This window comes from Clupea harengus, chromosome 3 (genome assembly GCF_900700415.2).
Source record: "Clupea harengus chromosome 3, Ch_v2.0.2, whole genome shotgun sequence".
Classification (NCBI taxonomy): Eukaryota; Metazoa; Chordata; class Actinopteri; order Clupeiformes; family Clupeidae; genus Clupea; species Clupea harengus.
The window spans coordinates 10,084,422-10,097,643 of NC_045154.1; the positions used below are offsets into that span (position 1 = coordinate 10,084,422).

A 13,222-nucleotide genomic window follows, 5' to 3' on the forward strand; every position below is an offset into this window, starting at 1 on the left:
ATACATATCGAAAGGGATAACACACAGATGTGTTAAATATATATTGCATATCTGCCGCTCACGCGGTTTTCATAGCTCAATAAAACTGATATACTCATTCTTTTATGTTATTCCACTGCAGAGGGAAATATATGTTTGGTGTGGTTGTGTGTGTGTGTGTGTGTGTGTGTGTGTCAGGCAGCTGTCCACACGAGGTCGTTCCTGATTGATCCATCCTGGCGTGCCCACAAAGTCCTGGCGTGCCCACTGTCTTTATGTTTGTGTGTGTGTGTGTGTGTGTGTGTGTGTGTGTGTGTGTGTGTGTGTGTGTGTGTGTGTGTGTGTGTGTGTGTATATATCTGTGCGTGTGTGTGTGTGTGTCAAGGGCATCTCTACATTAGGGGCAGAACCCCACCACCAGATAAACGACATGAACAATAAAGGCAACACAGCTAGCTATCAGTGATCACAGTTATGTTAGCCACTACTACTAATAGCGTACCAATAGCAAGGCATGAATCAAGTTGACAGTTTATTAAAAGTTAAATTTAGTACACCACCTTGTTTAGAACTAATAAAGTAAAGCCATAACGCTTTCGTTTTTAGTCTAGCCCGTCGTGGCATGGTCACTTTATTGTCTCTGTGAGTGAGGGAGTTCTGAATTGTGACGTATAACTGCTTTGGTTGTCATTTCTGGAGGTATTCCTGTCAGTGCAGTAACAAGGCTTATGCAGCATTTGTTATTATTCCCGAGCCATGTTATGTGCTATAGCTAGCTAACCATTCATCTGGCTCATAGATAGGCCTATTGTGCTCTCTTAGTAGGTGATGTATTTGGGTGGCCTTTTACCACTTTTTAATTGTACTTTCCCACAGCTATGTTGATGAGGTGCGTTTGTGTTTGGATTCTTTGAGCAAGTACGTTAGGATTGTGTGAAATTTCATTGACAAGACAGAAGAGACAGATTTAATTGTGCCACACCAGTCAGTCACCAGAGATGCCACTGGTGTGTGTGTGTGTGTCTGTGTGTCTGTGTGTGTCTGTGTCTGTGTCTGTGTTTAGACATGTATTTCTGTTTGTGTGTATGGGATGTGTTGGTGTGAGGGTGTGTTTGAGAGAGAGACAGAGAGCTAGAGAACAAGAGAGTGTCCTTTAAAACCCATTTGCTTGTTTCATGTTTACCCATTGTCCTATATTTGTACTCTCTCTCTCTCTCTCTCTCTCTCTCTCTCTCTCTCTCTCTCTCTCTCTTTCTTCCTCTCTCTCCCTCTTTCTCTCTCGGGGGCAGATGTACTAACACGTTAGTGCCCATTTTAGGCATCATTTTATTGTGCCTTTGGACGCCTGTGAGCGCTTTAAAAGCGTGGCATGGTATGGACAAACAGAGCGTGTGGAATGGTGGGAGATGCGCAAGGAGAGACTGATTACGTATTCTGTTGTATATATGAAAACTGCAGGGGGCAGCGCAAAATGTTCTGCCTTTTAAAAGCGGGAGTAATTCGAATTGCGTGTTTGATGTGTGCATTGACGTGTGGGAAACTTCCAGAAACAACAGAAGCAGTATTCTGAGCACTAGTTTCACTCATTCTGGACCATTTTAAAAGCAACCTTTACTTTTGTTTGCCTATTTATGTCTTGCCATCTCTCTTTCACTTTGAGCGGTGTAGAATTACGGCCCTGTATTATCTCTCTGCTTGATGACACATGGTTATATGCATGTATATCTATTTCCTGATCACTAAACATTTGTTTCCTTTTCTGTCAGTCAGCGGTTTCATGATTCCATTCTATTGCGCATTCAAATGCGCCCACGGTTAAATTATTCCTGTCGGTTGCAGACGCCGCAAATTACGGGTAGAGAGCTGTGACATGCGTTTCTTACACGATCAGCTGCAGGTTTAGTGCATTCAACGTCAAATGAAAAGACACAGTGCGTTGCCTCTGCTGACTGGCCAAGTTGCTGTTTACGTCCATCTGTCCATCTGTCTCTGTATCTGTCTCAACCAGCTATCTCATAAAACCTACCGCACTCGGTGTGTTTGTTAGATGATTAACTGAGAGCCAGTTGTTCCCAGTATCACTACTCACTCTCACAAACTTAACTCCTTTCCCTCAGTATCTTTCCACCTCTCTCACAGACAGATACGAAAGTGTGGAGAAGGGGAGGGAAGGAGACTGAATGTGAAAGGAAGAAAGAGAGTTAGAAGAAAAGCATTGTGTTTAAAGAGAAAAAAAGCTCTGTCTCTGTGTGTTTGTGTGTGTTTGTGTGTGTGTGTGTGTGTGTGTTTCTCCTCCTGATGTGGCTATGCTGGCCTCAGCTCTGGGCTGCCCGCCAACAAGCAGCGCTCCCAGAGTACAGAGGCTGTTAGTGCGTTTCCATGACCACAGTGCTTAGGGGCCTGTCTGTGTGTGTATGTGTTCCAAGAATCCACCTCAAGCTTTGCTCAGCAAAAGTTAAACTGTAAATGTTTGAACCCAAATAAACACACATGGATAAAAACAGCACACACACAAACTCATTACTCACACTCACACTCAAAGCGTGCACACTCAAAGGACTACGTCACTGAGGTTAGATGTAATACGGTATGATATATATGAGGTCAGATTTATCGGGAACTGACTAAATCTGTGTTCGTTCAGCTATAACAACACACTCTCTACATTTTAGGAAGAGAGAGACCTATGTGTGCGTTTGTGTGTATGTGTGTATGTCTGTGTGTGTGTGTGTGTGTGTGTGTGTTACGGACTGCACGAATACTCTGAGGAAAAGAATGTTCCCGTGAATGAATCCAGTGATCTGTAGCCTGCTGCTTGAGGGTGACATGTTATTCCCCTGTCATCATGCGCTAAGCTCCGGACTTGCAGATAGCTAGAACGTCCACTGATCTGTTTAGGAGAAGATGGTGAACGAGCAGATGAAGAAGGGCTCCCGTCACTTTTCAGTAATGTGTGTGTGTGAGAGAGAGAGAGAGAGAGAGAGAGAGAGAGAGAGAGAGAGAGAGAGAGAAAAGCAGACAGAAGGAAAGAGGGAGAGAAAGGGTAATCTTCCATCGAGTGGGAGAGAAGAACATAAATGGATCCTGGCTCTGAATGTTGTGGTGTTATATCTTAAGCTGCTTTTATTAAAGTCGTGTATTAGCAGGATGTGTTCTATGTCTCATGAAACAACCCTATGCTCTCAGACCCAAGTGGGGATGGATACATGGATACAAGAAAAAACACAGAACAACAGCAAACTGCATTCTCTTACGTTTCTACTGCAGCAGTTATTATGCCCATCAGTCAGATGTATAACTCACTGTTTATGATCAGAATCACCTCTGTGGTACCATGTTAATGATCTCTCTCGCTTTGTTTCTGCCTTTCTTTCTATCTTTCTTTCTCTCCCCCTAGGGCTCCGGAGATCATCCTGGGCCTGCCGTTCTGTGAGGCGATCGACATGTGGTCGTTGGGTTGTGTCATCGCTGAGCTCTTCCTGGGCTGGCCGCTGTATCCTGGAGCCTCGGAGTATGACCAGGTGAGGTTACCAGGGCAACCCTTCCTAAGCTCATCACAACTGCAAATGTTTCCAGGACTGTATTGAGATGAATTGGGGGGGATGACAGGAGCACAGTTGGGAAATCTTGCACATGTCCGTTAGTGTTAGGCTTGCTTGGTGCAAAGAGTTGTGCTTCTAGTTAAACAACAGCACTGGCCTTGGAATCTCAGCCTTTCCATCATTGCCTTAGGGAAAGCTTTGTGTCCAAATGACATGCTCTGTTTGTTGGTCTGTGTAGTGTGTGTGTGTGTGTGTGTGTGTGTGTGTGTGTGTGTGTGTGTGTGTGTGTGTGTGTGTGTGTGTGTATTGTAGTGTAGTTATGCTAGTGTAGTGATATATGTGTATGTATATGGCATAACAAGAAAGAGAGAGAGAAAAGGAAGCATGTAGAAACATTTGTATTGTGGACGATTCCTCAAGGTGTGTGTTTGTGTTTGTGTGTGTGTGTGTATGTGTGTGCGTATGTGTGTGTCTGTTCGTGTGTGTGAGTTTTAACCCCCCTGAGGTCGGCTGCATCGTTGGCATCTTTGCACCACATTATCACACCAGCTTAGACATCAGACAGCTTAGCCTAGAGAGTCCATTGTAAACAAACGTGGTCCAAGAATAATTCCTTTATTTTGAGGCAAACCCTGCCCTTTGGAAGTAGATGGAAGGAGATAGTGTGCCGGGTATACAGAGATATAGAAAGAACCAGAGTATTGGTAAAAAAAAGATATTGATTAAATTGACTGGAAATTAAGATCTTGTCTGAGGAATGTGCTGTCTGAAATGCATATATTAAACCATATCACCAGTACATTCTAAATCACACAGATCGCTGGTAGTCTAAGAACTTGTCAGCAGCCTTGCATTGAAGACTTTTCTAACTGGGTGCTCGAGTGTTGTGTTGCTTCAGTAAATCAAACGAGTGTTGGTGTCTTTCACTTAAAAATGGGTATAAGGTGTACTCTTTGGAGTCATACGAGTCAGTGTAGTTTGTGTGTGTGTGTGTGTGTGTGTAATGTGTGTGTGTGTGTGTGTGTGTAATGTGTGTGTGTGTGTGTGTGTGTGTGTGTGTGTGTGTGTGTGTGTGTGTGTGTGTGTGTGTAATGTGTGTGTTTGTGTTTATTTCTTATTTTTGTGTGATTTTTTCCTGTAGATTCGCTACATCTCCCAGACACAGGGTTTGCCAGCGGAGTACCTGCTGAGTGCTGGAACCAAAACCACACGCTTCTTCAACAGAGACCAGGACTCCTCATACCCACTCTGGAGACTGAAGGTTACCACACACACACACACACACACACACACACAGACACACACACACACACACACACACACACACACACACACACACACACACATGCACAAATATTCCCATATACACACATGCACACATGCACACACACAAACACACTCACATGCACGCGCAAACATGCACTCCCACACACACTGCACATACACTCATGCAAGTGCACGTGCGCACACACACATACACACACACACACACACACGATGATACACAGTCACTTAAAGACATGCATGATAGGTCATTGAAATGAACAAGGGAGATAGAGTGAGTAAACGAAAGGCTCTGGAAAGACCCTGTAAAGCATGACAATATTAGTTCTAATTAATACATATATTAACATTCTGGAGCTGACTATAGCTCTCTATCTCTCTCTCTCTCTCTCTCTCTCTCTCTCTCTCTATATATATATATATATATATATATATGGATGATGTGCCTTTGACCCTCAGATATAGACAACTCCAGATTGTTTGGCACCCTTCATGAAAATTAGCCAAACTTAATATATAAATAGAACCACACATGAGTGATTTGTTGGGCTAAAACTAAGCCTTGTGCTTTTCTTTTCAAACTGAGTTTTGTAACAAAATAAAGTTTTCCTTTAGTAACACAAATTTCTGTGAAAATGCACTCCAAAAATATTGACACTCCAATGTTCAGTATTTGGTGGAGCTTCCCCTGGTGAGAATGCCAGCACTCAGCACTCATCCTCTCTGTCATGTTTAACCAGGCTGGGGAGGGATCTTGGACCACTCCTCCATGCAGAACATTCCAACCCATTGAGATTCTTGGGTTTTCTCTTGTGAACGGCCCTCTTCAACTGAGATCACAGACTTTCAATTAGGTTCAAGTCTGGATACCGATTTTGTTTTTTCAAAACATTGATTTTGCAACCATGTCTTTGTTGTTCTTTATTTTTGATTTAAGTTGAGAGATCTTTGGTTTCACCCATGTTGATGGATGACAAAAGGATTTAACCCGTGTGTTACATCATATTTATACCCCAGTGAAACAGTAAATGGTCATAGACAACAATAACAATCCAAGACACTAAAAGCAATTTGGTTTTCTTTGGTTTTATTTAAAGTATTCTTCAAGGGTGCCAGTAATTTTTTGACAGAATAAACTATTCCGAAGATAAAAAAACACTTTAGCAAGAATCATAAATTAATAGTTGACATTTCAGGAAAAGTGGAATCATTATGTGGAATATATGTATTATCTATATTATATTAATGTTTTTGCTCCCTTTCTTGAGGGGTGCCAATATTTCTGTGACTGTATTTATTATACCCAAACACACACACACACACACACACGCATGTGGGCAGCACACACACACACACACACACACACACACACACACACACACACACACACACACACACACACACACACACACACACACACACACACACCTCCCTACACACATGCTGACACTGCTTCATGTCCTTATCTTCAGACTCCAGAGGATCATGAGGGAGAGACTGGGATCAAATCAAAGGAGGCAAGGAAGTACATCTTCAACTGCCTGGATGACATGGCTCAGGTATACACACACACACCCTCACAAACATTATTTTTGAGAAATCCTGTGGGTCAACAAACTGTGTGCCGTGCAGAATAAATATACTAACTCTGTGTTAGTATGTGTTGTAGTTATGCATGTGAAAGGTGAGTATTTGCGTTTGTGTGTGTGTGTGTGTGTGTGTGTGTGTGTGTGTGTGTGTGTGTGTGTGTGTGTGTGAGAGAGAGAGAGAGAGAGAGAGAGAGGGTGTTCAAATAATAGACTATGTTGCCCCAATAATGTAACTAAGGAAATGACTCAAACTCACAGCTAGAAACCATGGCAACCCATAAGCTGAAAGTCAATGGATGATGGCAGGCGGCATAAATGCGGAATGTTTAAATGCAAACAAACACACACACACTTACACACGCACACATATTGCTTCTCCCAATAAAACATTGGAATGGCTGAACTTTTCTCTTTTTGTTAGTGTTGTTGCTACTTTGCTGCAACTTCTACAGAACAGTCACTACTGTTTTGATTGGATGAAACTCTGCCTGGTCAGTGCTGATTGGGTGAAATTCCCCCTTGTTGGTGCCTATTAGTACTGGGTGTTGACTTGGTTGGGTTGGGTTATGTTCTGGCAAACTCTGACAAACTGAGCTTTCCCCCAAACTGTAATGACCAGTCTCACTGTGATTCATCAGACTGAGACAGACTAATCTAATTTACTGTAAAGTCCACTGTGTTCCAGTAAAAATGCCACAGACTGTAATTCAGTTTGTTGGGTACACATATTCACACACACACACACACACACACACACACACACACACACACACACACACACACACGCGCGCACACACACACACAGATCTAGTGGACTGACAGGATGGTATGCATTTGTAGGTAGAGAGATTTTCTTTGTAGGTAGTTAATGGAATAGAAACTAGTCATGAGTTACCATCAGCACACCAAAACAGGCATAGAGAAAAATTGTTTATATATTTTGCTGACATTAACACACCAACACACACACACCAAGTGAGGTGAAAGAACGTGCCGGATCCTAAAGGAAACGCTCAATCAAACCCCCGACTCACATTTAGTGGAGAAGTGGGTTACAGACCATGTGGCTGTCTATTATACATGACTGCTTACAGGCAGGGTGACTAGGAAGTCTGCATGACACTAACATTCTGTTAGCTGTGTGTGTGTGTGTGTGTGCTGTGTTTCTCTTCCAAAAGAGGAGCCAGCATCCTTTATTTATGATACGCATGCACGCACGCACACACGCACGCACACATGCACGCACACACACACACACACACAGTGATATTCCTGTGCTTAATTGTAAATTATCTCTCTTTCTTTGTCCATTTGCATATGTCAATCTGTTTATGCTTTTGCTGTGTATGTGTGTGTGTGTGTGTGTGTGTGTGTGCGTGCGTGTGTGTGTGCGTGCCTCTGAGGGTTAATATGTATGTATATACATGCATACATGCTTTAACTTTAGCAAATTGTGACCTTTTGATGTTTTAATAATCCTGAGGGAGGGAGGTGTGTGAGTGTGTGTGTGTGTATATGTATATGTGTGTGTGTGTGTGTGTGTAGTTTATTAGTTTTTTACCTGTTTATATCCCCTGGTCCTTCTTATAGGAATCTGCTCACTGGTGCCAGGAGACTCAGCTCACAGTTTTCTCAGGCGTAGGTGTATGTGTGTGGGTGTGTCTGTGTGTGTGTGTGTGTGTGTGTATCTGTAGTAACATTTACCTGTCTGTTGTAAGGTCACTAGGGTCAAAGTGGGTTCAGAACGTTCAGTTGTTTAAGTATGAATTAAATACGTTTCACTCTAGGGCTCCTGCATACATGGAAAATAGTTTTGATCTGTCTGTAACCACTTTAACTGATTCCTCACATATTGGCATACATATAGTACATCTATTGCCATTTTCAAATAATTTGCATGGATCTCTGCTCCCATATCTCTGTTATATCTCTCATATGAATCTCCTTCTCTGACAGGTGAATATGACCTCTGACCTTGAGGGCACTGACATGCTAGCAGAGAAGTCCGACAGGCGTGAGTTCATTGACCTGCTGACCAAGATGCTGACCATTGACGTGGACAAACGTATCACGCCTATCGAGACGCTCAACCACCCCTTCGTCACCATGACACACCTCCTGGGCTTTCCTCATTGTTCACAGTACGTGTGTGTGTGTGTGTCAGGGGCGTAACTTTAGGGGGTGCAGTAGGTGCGGTCTCACCTGGGCCCGTGGGTCTTGGGGGCCCGTAGCCGGGGCCCATAGACATATATATGTCAATCTAAATAGTCTGAAAAGCCAAGTCGCATTGCCAAAAATACGGATGTATACCCATATTCAGCGAAATAATTACACTGCCAAAAATAGCTACAGGTAGGTTAGTGACCTACCATGACAGTTTCAAGTGTTATAGGCTGAATATGTGCGCAGGGGGAGGGCCCGTTGCAGCGGCGAGATTGAATGTCTGAAGGGGTACGGGACTGTAAAATGTTTGGGAACCACTGCCTTGTGTGTGTGTGTGTGTGTGTGTGTGTGTGTGTTTGTGTGTGTGTGTTTGGATCAGTATCCATATATCTGTGTTTAATATGTCAGGGTACTGTACACGGTGTAATACACTGGAGCTCCCAGAGAGGGATGTCCTCTGACAGCCAGCAGAGAGATGGAACAGGAACAGTGTGTTCCTCTCAGTGTCCCTCAGTTAGCCCATTAGTATGTCCCACGCTACGCTAATCTCCTCAGGGCTAATGCCCTTTGCGCTGATATTGGCTTCAAACACGGGGCCTCTCATGTTGGGAGAATGTAAACATGAGCACTGAAACAGCTCTCTGTCACACACAGCACGCACGCACGCACGCACGCACACACACACCCACACACACACACACAGACACTCACACACAGTCATATACAGCTTACAGAAATACTCAGCGCACAACATTTCAGTGTCTTACACTCTCACTTGAGTCATCAATCAGCATGCAAATGGTAAATGTAGCATTCTGTGTATCAGTGTGTCAGTATGATAAATGCTCAAGGCAGTGTCTGACTGTGAGAAAAACAGTACATACATGATGCTAACCCTCTCCTCTCTCCTTTCTCTCTCTCTCCTGCTGTGCCTCAGTGTAAAGTCCTGCTTCCAGAACATGGAGATCTGTAAGCGTCGGGTGAACATGTACGATACCGTCAACCAGAGCAAGACTCCCTTCATCCCTCACGTAGCACCTAGCACCTCAACCAACCTCACCATGAGCTTCAACAGCCAGGTACACACTCACACACACACACACACACACACACACACACACACACACACACACACACACACACACACACACACACACACACACACACACAAAAGCATTGTTCCACAACCTATTCAGATAGTTACTGTAGACTGCGAGAGAGAGAGAGATTGTGTGTGTGTGTGTCTGTGTGTCTGTGTGTGTGTAAGAGAGAGAGAAAGAGAGAGAGAGAGAGAGAGAGAGAGAGAGAGATAGAGTTTATGACAAATGGATGAGAGTATCCTTACATGATTGCTGATTCCACTTCGACCCCACATGACCCCACTGCACAGGCAGGAAAATAGAACCCAGAGAATGTTATGAATGTTATCATTCCGAAGCATGCTGCATGGGTTCAGCTTCCACATTCTCATTTCCAGGGCTATTTATTTATTTATTTATTTATTTTTAGACATAGCAACACACACACTGCACACTTTTTCCCAGCAGTATTATTTCACCCAGCAATTTCCTTGTTGTGGTGCAGTTGTCTGTTTCTGACCCCAACCTTCTTACCCCGCGGCTGTTTTCATTACATATTGCAGCCTGCTTTTTTGTGAGGGTTGTTTATTTAGGTTTTGTTTACTTGCTCTCTCTCTCTCTCTCTCTCTCTCTCTCTCTCTCTCTCTCTCTCTCTGTCAAATAATTGTATGTTCATGGTATGTCCCTTCCCCCCTCTCCTATCTCTAACCTAGGGTGCCCTTCCCAAAACACATAAAGAATGAATGGTTAAATAACTGTCTGAGATCTGTGCTGAATGAATGAATGAATGAATGGTATAATGCACAAGTAATTAAATAAAGGATGTGTTTAATGTGCCAGTGCTGCCCCCCTCGCTGTCTCTTACTCCAGCCGGCGCCCCCTCCATTGGCAGCGGTGGCCCCCCGCACCATGCCTCTGCAGCCGGCCGGACCTCCCCAGCTCTGCCCTGCCCGACCAGACCCCTTCCAGCAGGCTCTCATCGTCTGCCCACCGGGCTTCCAGGGTGAGTCCCAACACTGAGAGATAGGGAGGGATGAGGGGGGGGTGAGGCGGGGGTGAATGAATAAATGAATAAGGTGTGAATTTACTTTCTTCCAATGTGTGTTTTAATTGTGTTTGTGTGTGTGTGTGTGTTTGTGTTTGTGTCTGTGTGTCTGTGTGTGTTTGTGTTTGTGTTTGTGTTTGTGTTTGTGTTTGTGTGTATTTGTGTGTGTCTGTGTGTGTGTGTGTACTCCACAGGCTTGCAAGCCTCCCCTTCCAAACACACAGGCTACTCAGTACGAATGGAGAACGCTGTTCCCATTGTAACACAGGCACCAGGAGCACAGCCCCTGCAGATTCAGCCTGGCCTACTGACACAGGTAACACACACACTCACACACACACACACACACACACACACACGCACACGCACACGCACACGCACACACACAGTCACACAGCTGTCAACAGTAAGTTTCAGGAGAATGTATTTATTGGCGATATTGGGACTTTGTCCGGAATGGATCAGGCCCGGTTGTGTTTACACTCAGGGGGAGCCATTAATTGGAGTGACCTCTGAGTTCCTGAAATGTTCCTGCACGTTTCAGATGTGGAACTCAACTCTGTGTGCAGTTTGTGATGACAATCACAGGCCACAATGTTGGCCGTGCAAACACCAGAATCTGTCGCAAGTGCCAGGTCCATTTGGAACAGATCACATTCTTGAGCCAAGAAGCAAGAAGAAAAAAACAAGGGTGGGTTGGGGGGGTCATTTGTTCCATGTTGATGTGTTTCTGAGTTTTCTGAGGAATAATTTTTATCGAGCCTCATGGAAATGTTAAATTCATTATCCTACTGGATTATGGAGTGAAGTGTCATTGTGATGTGATTGTCTGACAGGACCCTCCACTCTTCTGGGGGAGAATGATTAGGAGAGAGGCAGAGAGGTGGCTGATTTTATGTGGCATGTTTAGCATTTGCTTGTGTGTGTGGGTGTGTGTGTACATGTAAGTGTGTGCAAGTGTGTGTGCAAGCGTGTGAGAGACAGTATTTGTATATGTGCATGTGTCTGTGTGTTTCTGTGTGTGTGCACACATGTGTGTGACTCACAAAAAAAAAAAAACGCTTTCAACATGTGCTTTTCTAATTACCATGATGGTGGGGTTATCAGAAGTGATCTCTTAAATACAGCAGAGCATCTGATTAAACCACAGTATTTCTCACATCCATATTTTAGAGTGGAACATTCCATGCAGTACATTTTCCACACATGTTGCACAGGCTCTTACAGGGAGAGAAGTATGGAGAGAGTAGAGAAGAGATGAGGAGATGAGGGGAGAAAAAGAGATGGGGGAAGGGTTGTAGAGAAATTAGTGAGATGAGAGTTGAAGAGAGAAGAGACAAGGCTTTTATAGAGAGTGTATGGGAGAGGAGATGAGTGGACAGTAAAGATGGAAAGAGAAAGACAGGAGAGAAGAGATAAAATGGAGAGAGTATGGGAGAGGAGTGAAGAGAAGAGGCAAGATGGAAAGAGTAAGACAAGGAAAGTAGAAGGGAAGAGTGGAGAGGAGAGGACAGGAGAGGAGAAAAGAGATGTGGGAAGGTTGTAGAGAAATGAGGTAATGCCAGGCGATGACAGTTGAAGAGATGAGGAGAAAGAGAGAGTGGAGAGCCTCACAGCCACAGCCACAGCCACAGCCCTGTCTTTCGTGGTCGGCTGGTTTGTGGGTGATGTGTATGAGAGGGCTGGCATCTGGGTGGTTGCTGTGGGATGTTGTGTGGTAAAGTGTGTGTGGTGGGGGGATTAAGGTGGTGGTGTGTTTTGGATCAGTGGGCAAAGCCCCCCCCCCAGCAGCCAGCCTGCCAGCTCTCTCCTCTGCCTTTATCAGCGCAGGAATGCAGAAAATGTGGGAACAATTGAGAGAGAGGTGGGGGGGTGGAAGATGGGGGAGAGCTGCTCTGAATGGTGATGGGTTCAAGAGAGAAAGGGGACAGAGGACAGGGAGGAAGGAAGAGAGAGACCACTGTATTAGAGGAAGAGAGAGAGAGAGGGAGAGGGAGGGAGGGAGCGAGAGGGAGGGAGGGAGAGGTGGGAGTCAGCTAGACCCCTATCTGGGTTAGCGTCTCGGGGCGGGCAGACAGTGGAGATTACACAACACAGCCACACATGAAAGAGAGAGTGTGTGTGTGTGTGTGTGTGTGTGTGTGTGTGTGTTTGTGTATGTGTGTTTGTGTGTCAGGGCATTTAGAGAGGGGCACGGCAAGTTCACAATGACAAGAACGTACGCATGTGAATGAGGCGCTCTCTACAGATGGAGACGGGAACATCCACACTTTATCCACCAGAAAGAAGAAAAGAAAAAACACCAAACTGTCTGGATCACTGAATGACGAGCAAACAGTCAGCAGCAGTTAACCATCTGGACTCTGGGCCCGTTTTGGGTCAGGTTTGGGCCAGCTGTGGGCCAGTTTCGAGTCATCTGCAGCTGACACCACTAAGCATCACTTTCTGATTTTCACTTTTCTTTTCTCTTCCATTTGAATCCTGAATAAATCTCTTTATGAAAGAATTATTGCACTGAAAGAATACTCCATTGTGTGTTCT

At 44.5% G+C, this 13,222-nt stretch overlaps 1 protein-coding gene across 3 annotated transcripts in view; it reads left to right on the forward strand.

Annotated features, from left to right (window-relative positions):
- Positions 1-13,222, forward strand: part of hipk2 (homeodomain interacting protein kinase 2) — a 64,664-nt gene that overhangs the window by 44,280 nt on the left and 7,162 nt on the right. For 2 of the 3 annotated variants that reach the window (XM_031564523.2, XM_031564524.2), the window contains exons 3-10: positions 3,377-3,500; positions 4,663-4,782; positions 6,278-6,364; positions 7,985-8,032; positions 8,351-8,535; positions 9,495-9,636; positions 10,507-10,639; positions 10,876-10,997. In XM_031564523.2, coding sequence (XP_031420383.1) covers positions 3,377-3,500; positions 4,663-4,782; positions 6,278-6,364; positions 7,985-8,032; positions 8,351-8,535; positions 9,495-9,636; positions 10,507-10,639; positions 10,876-10,997 — 961 coding nt within the window. The remainder of the gene's footprint in view (positions 1-3,376; positions 3,501-4,662; positions 4,783-6,277; positions 6,365-7,984; positions 8,033-8,350; positions 8,536-9,494; positions 9,637-10,506; positions 10,640-10,875; positions 10,998-13,222) is intronic. The other variant, XM_012833158.3, reaches the window with a different exon arrangement.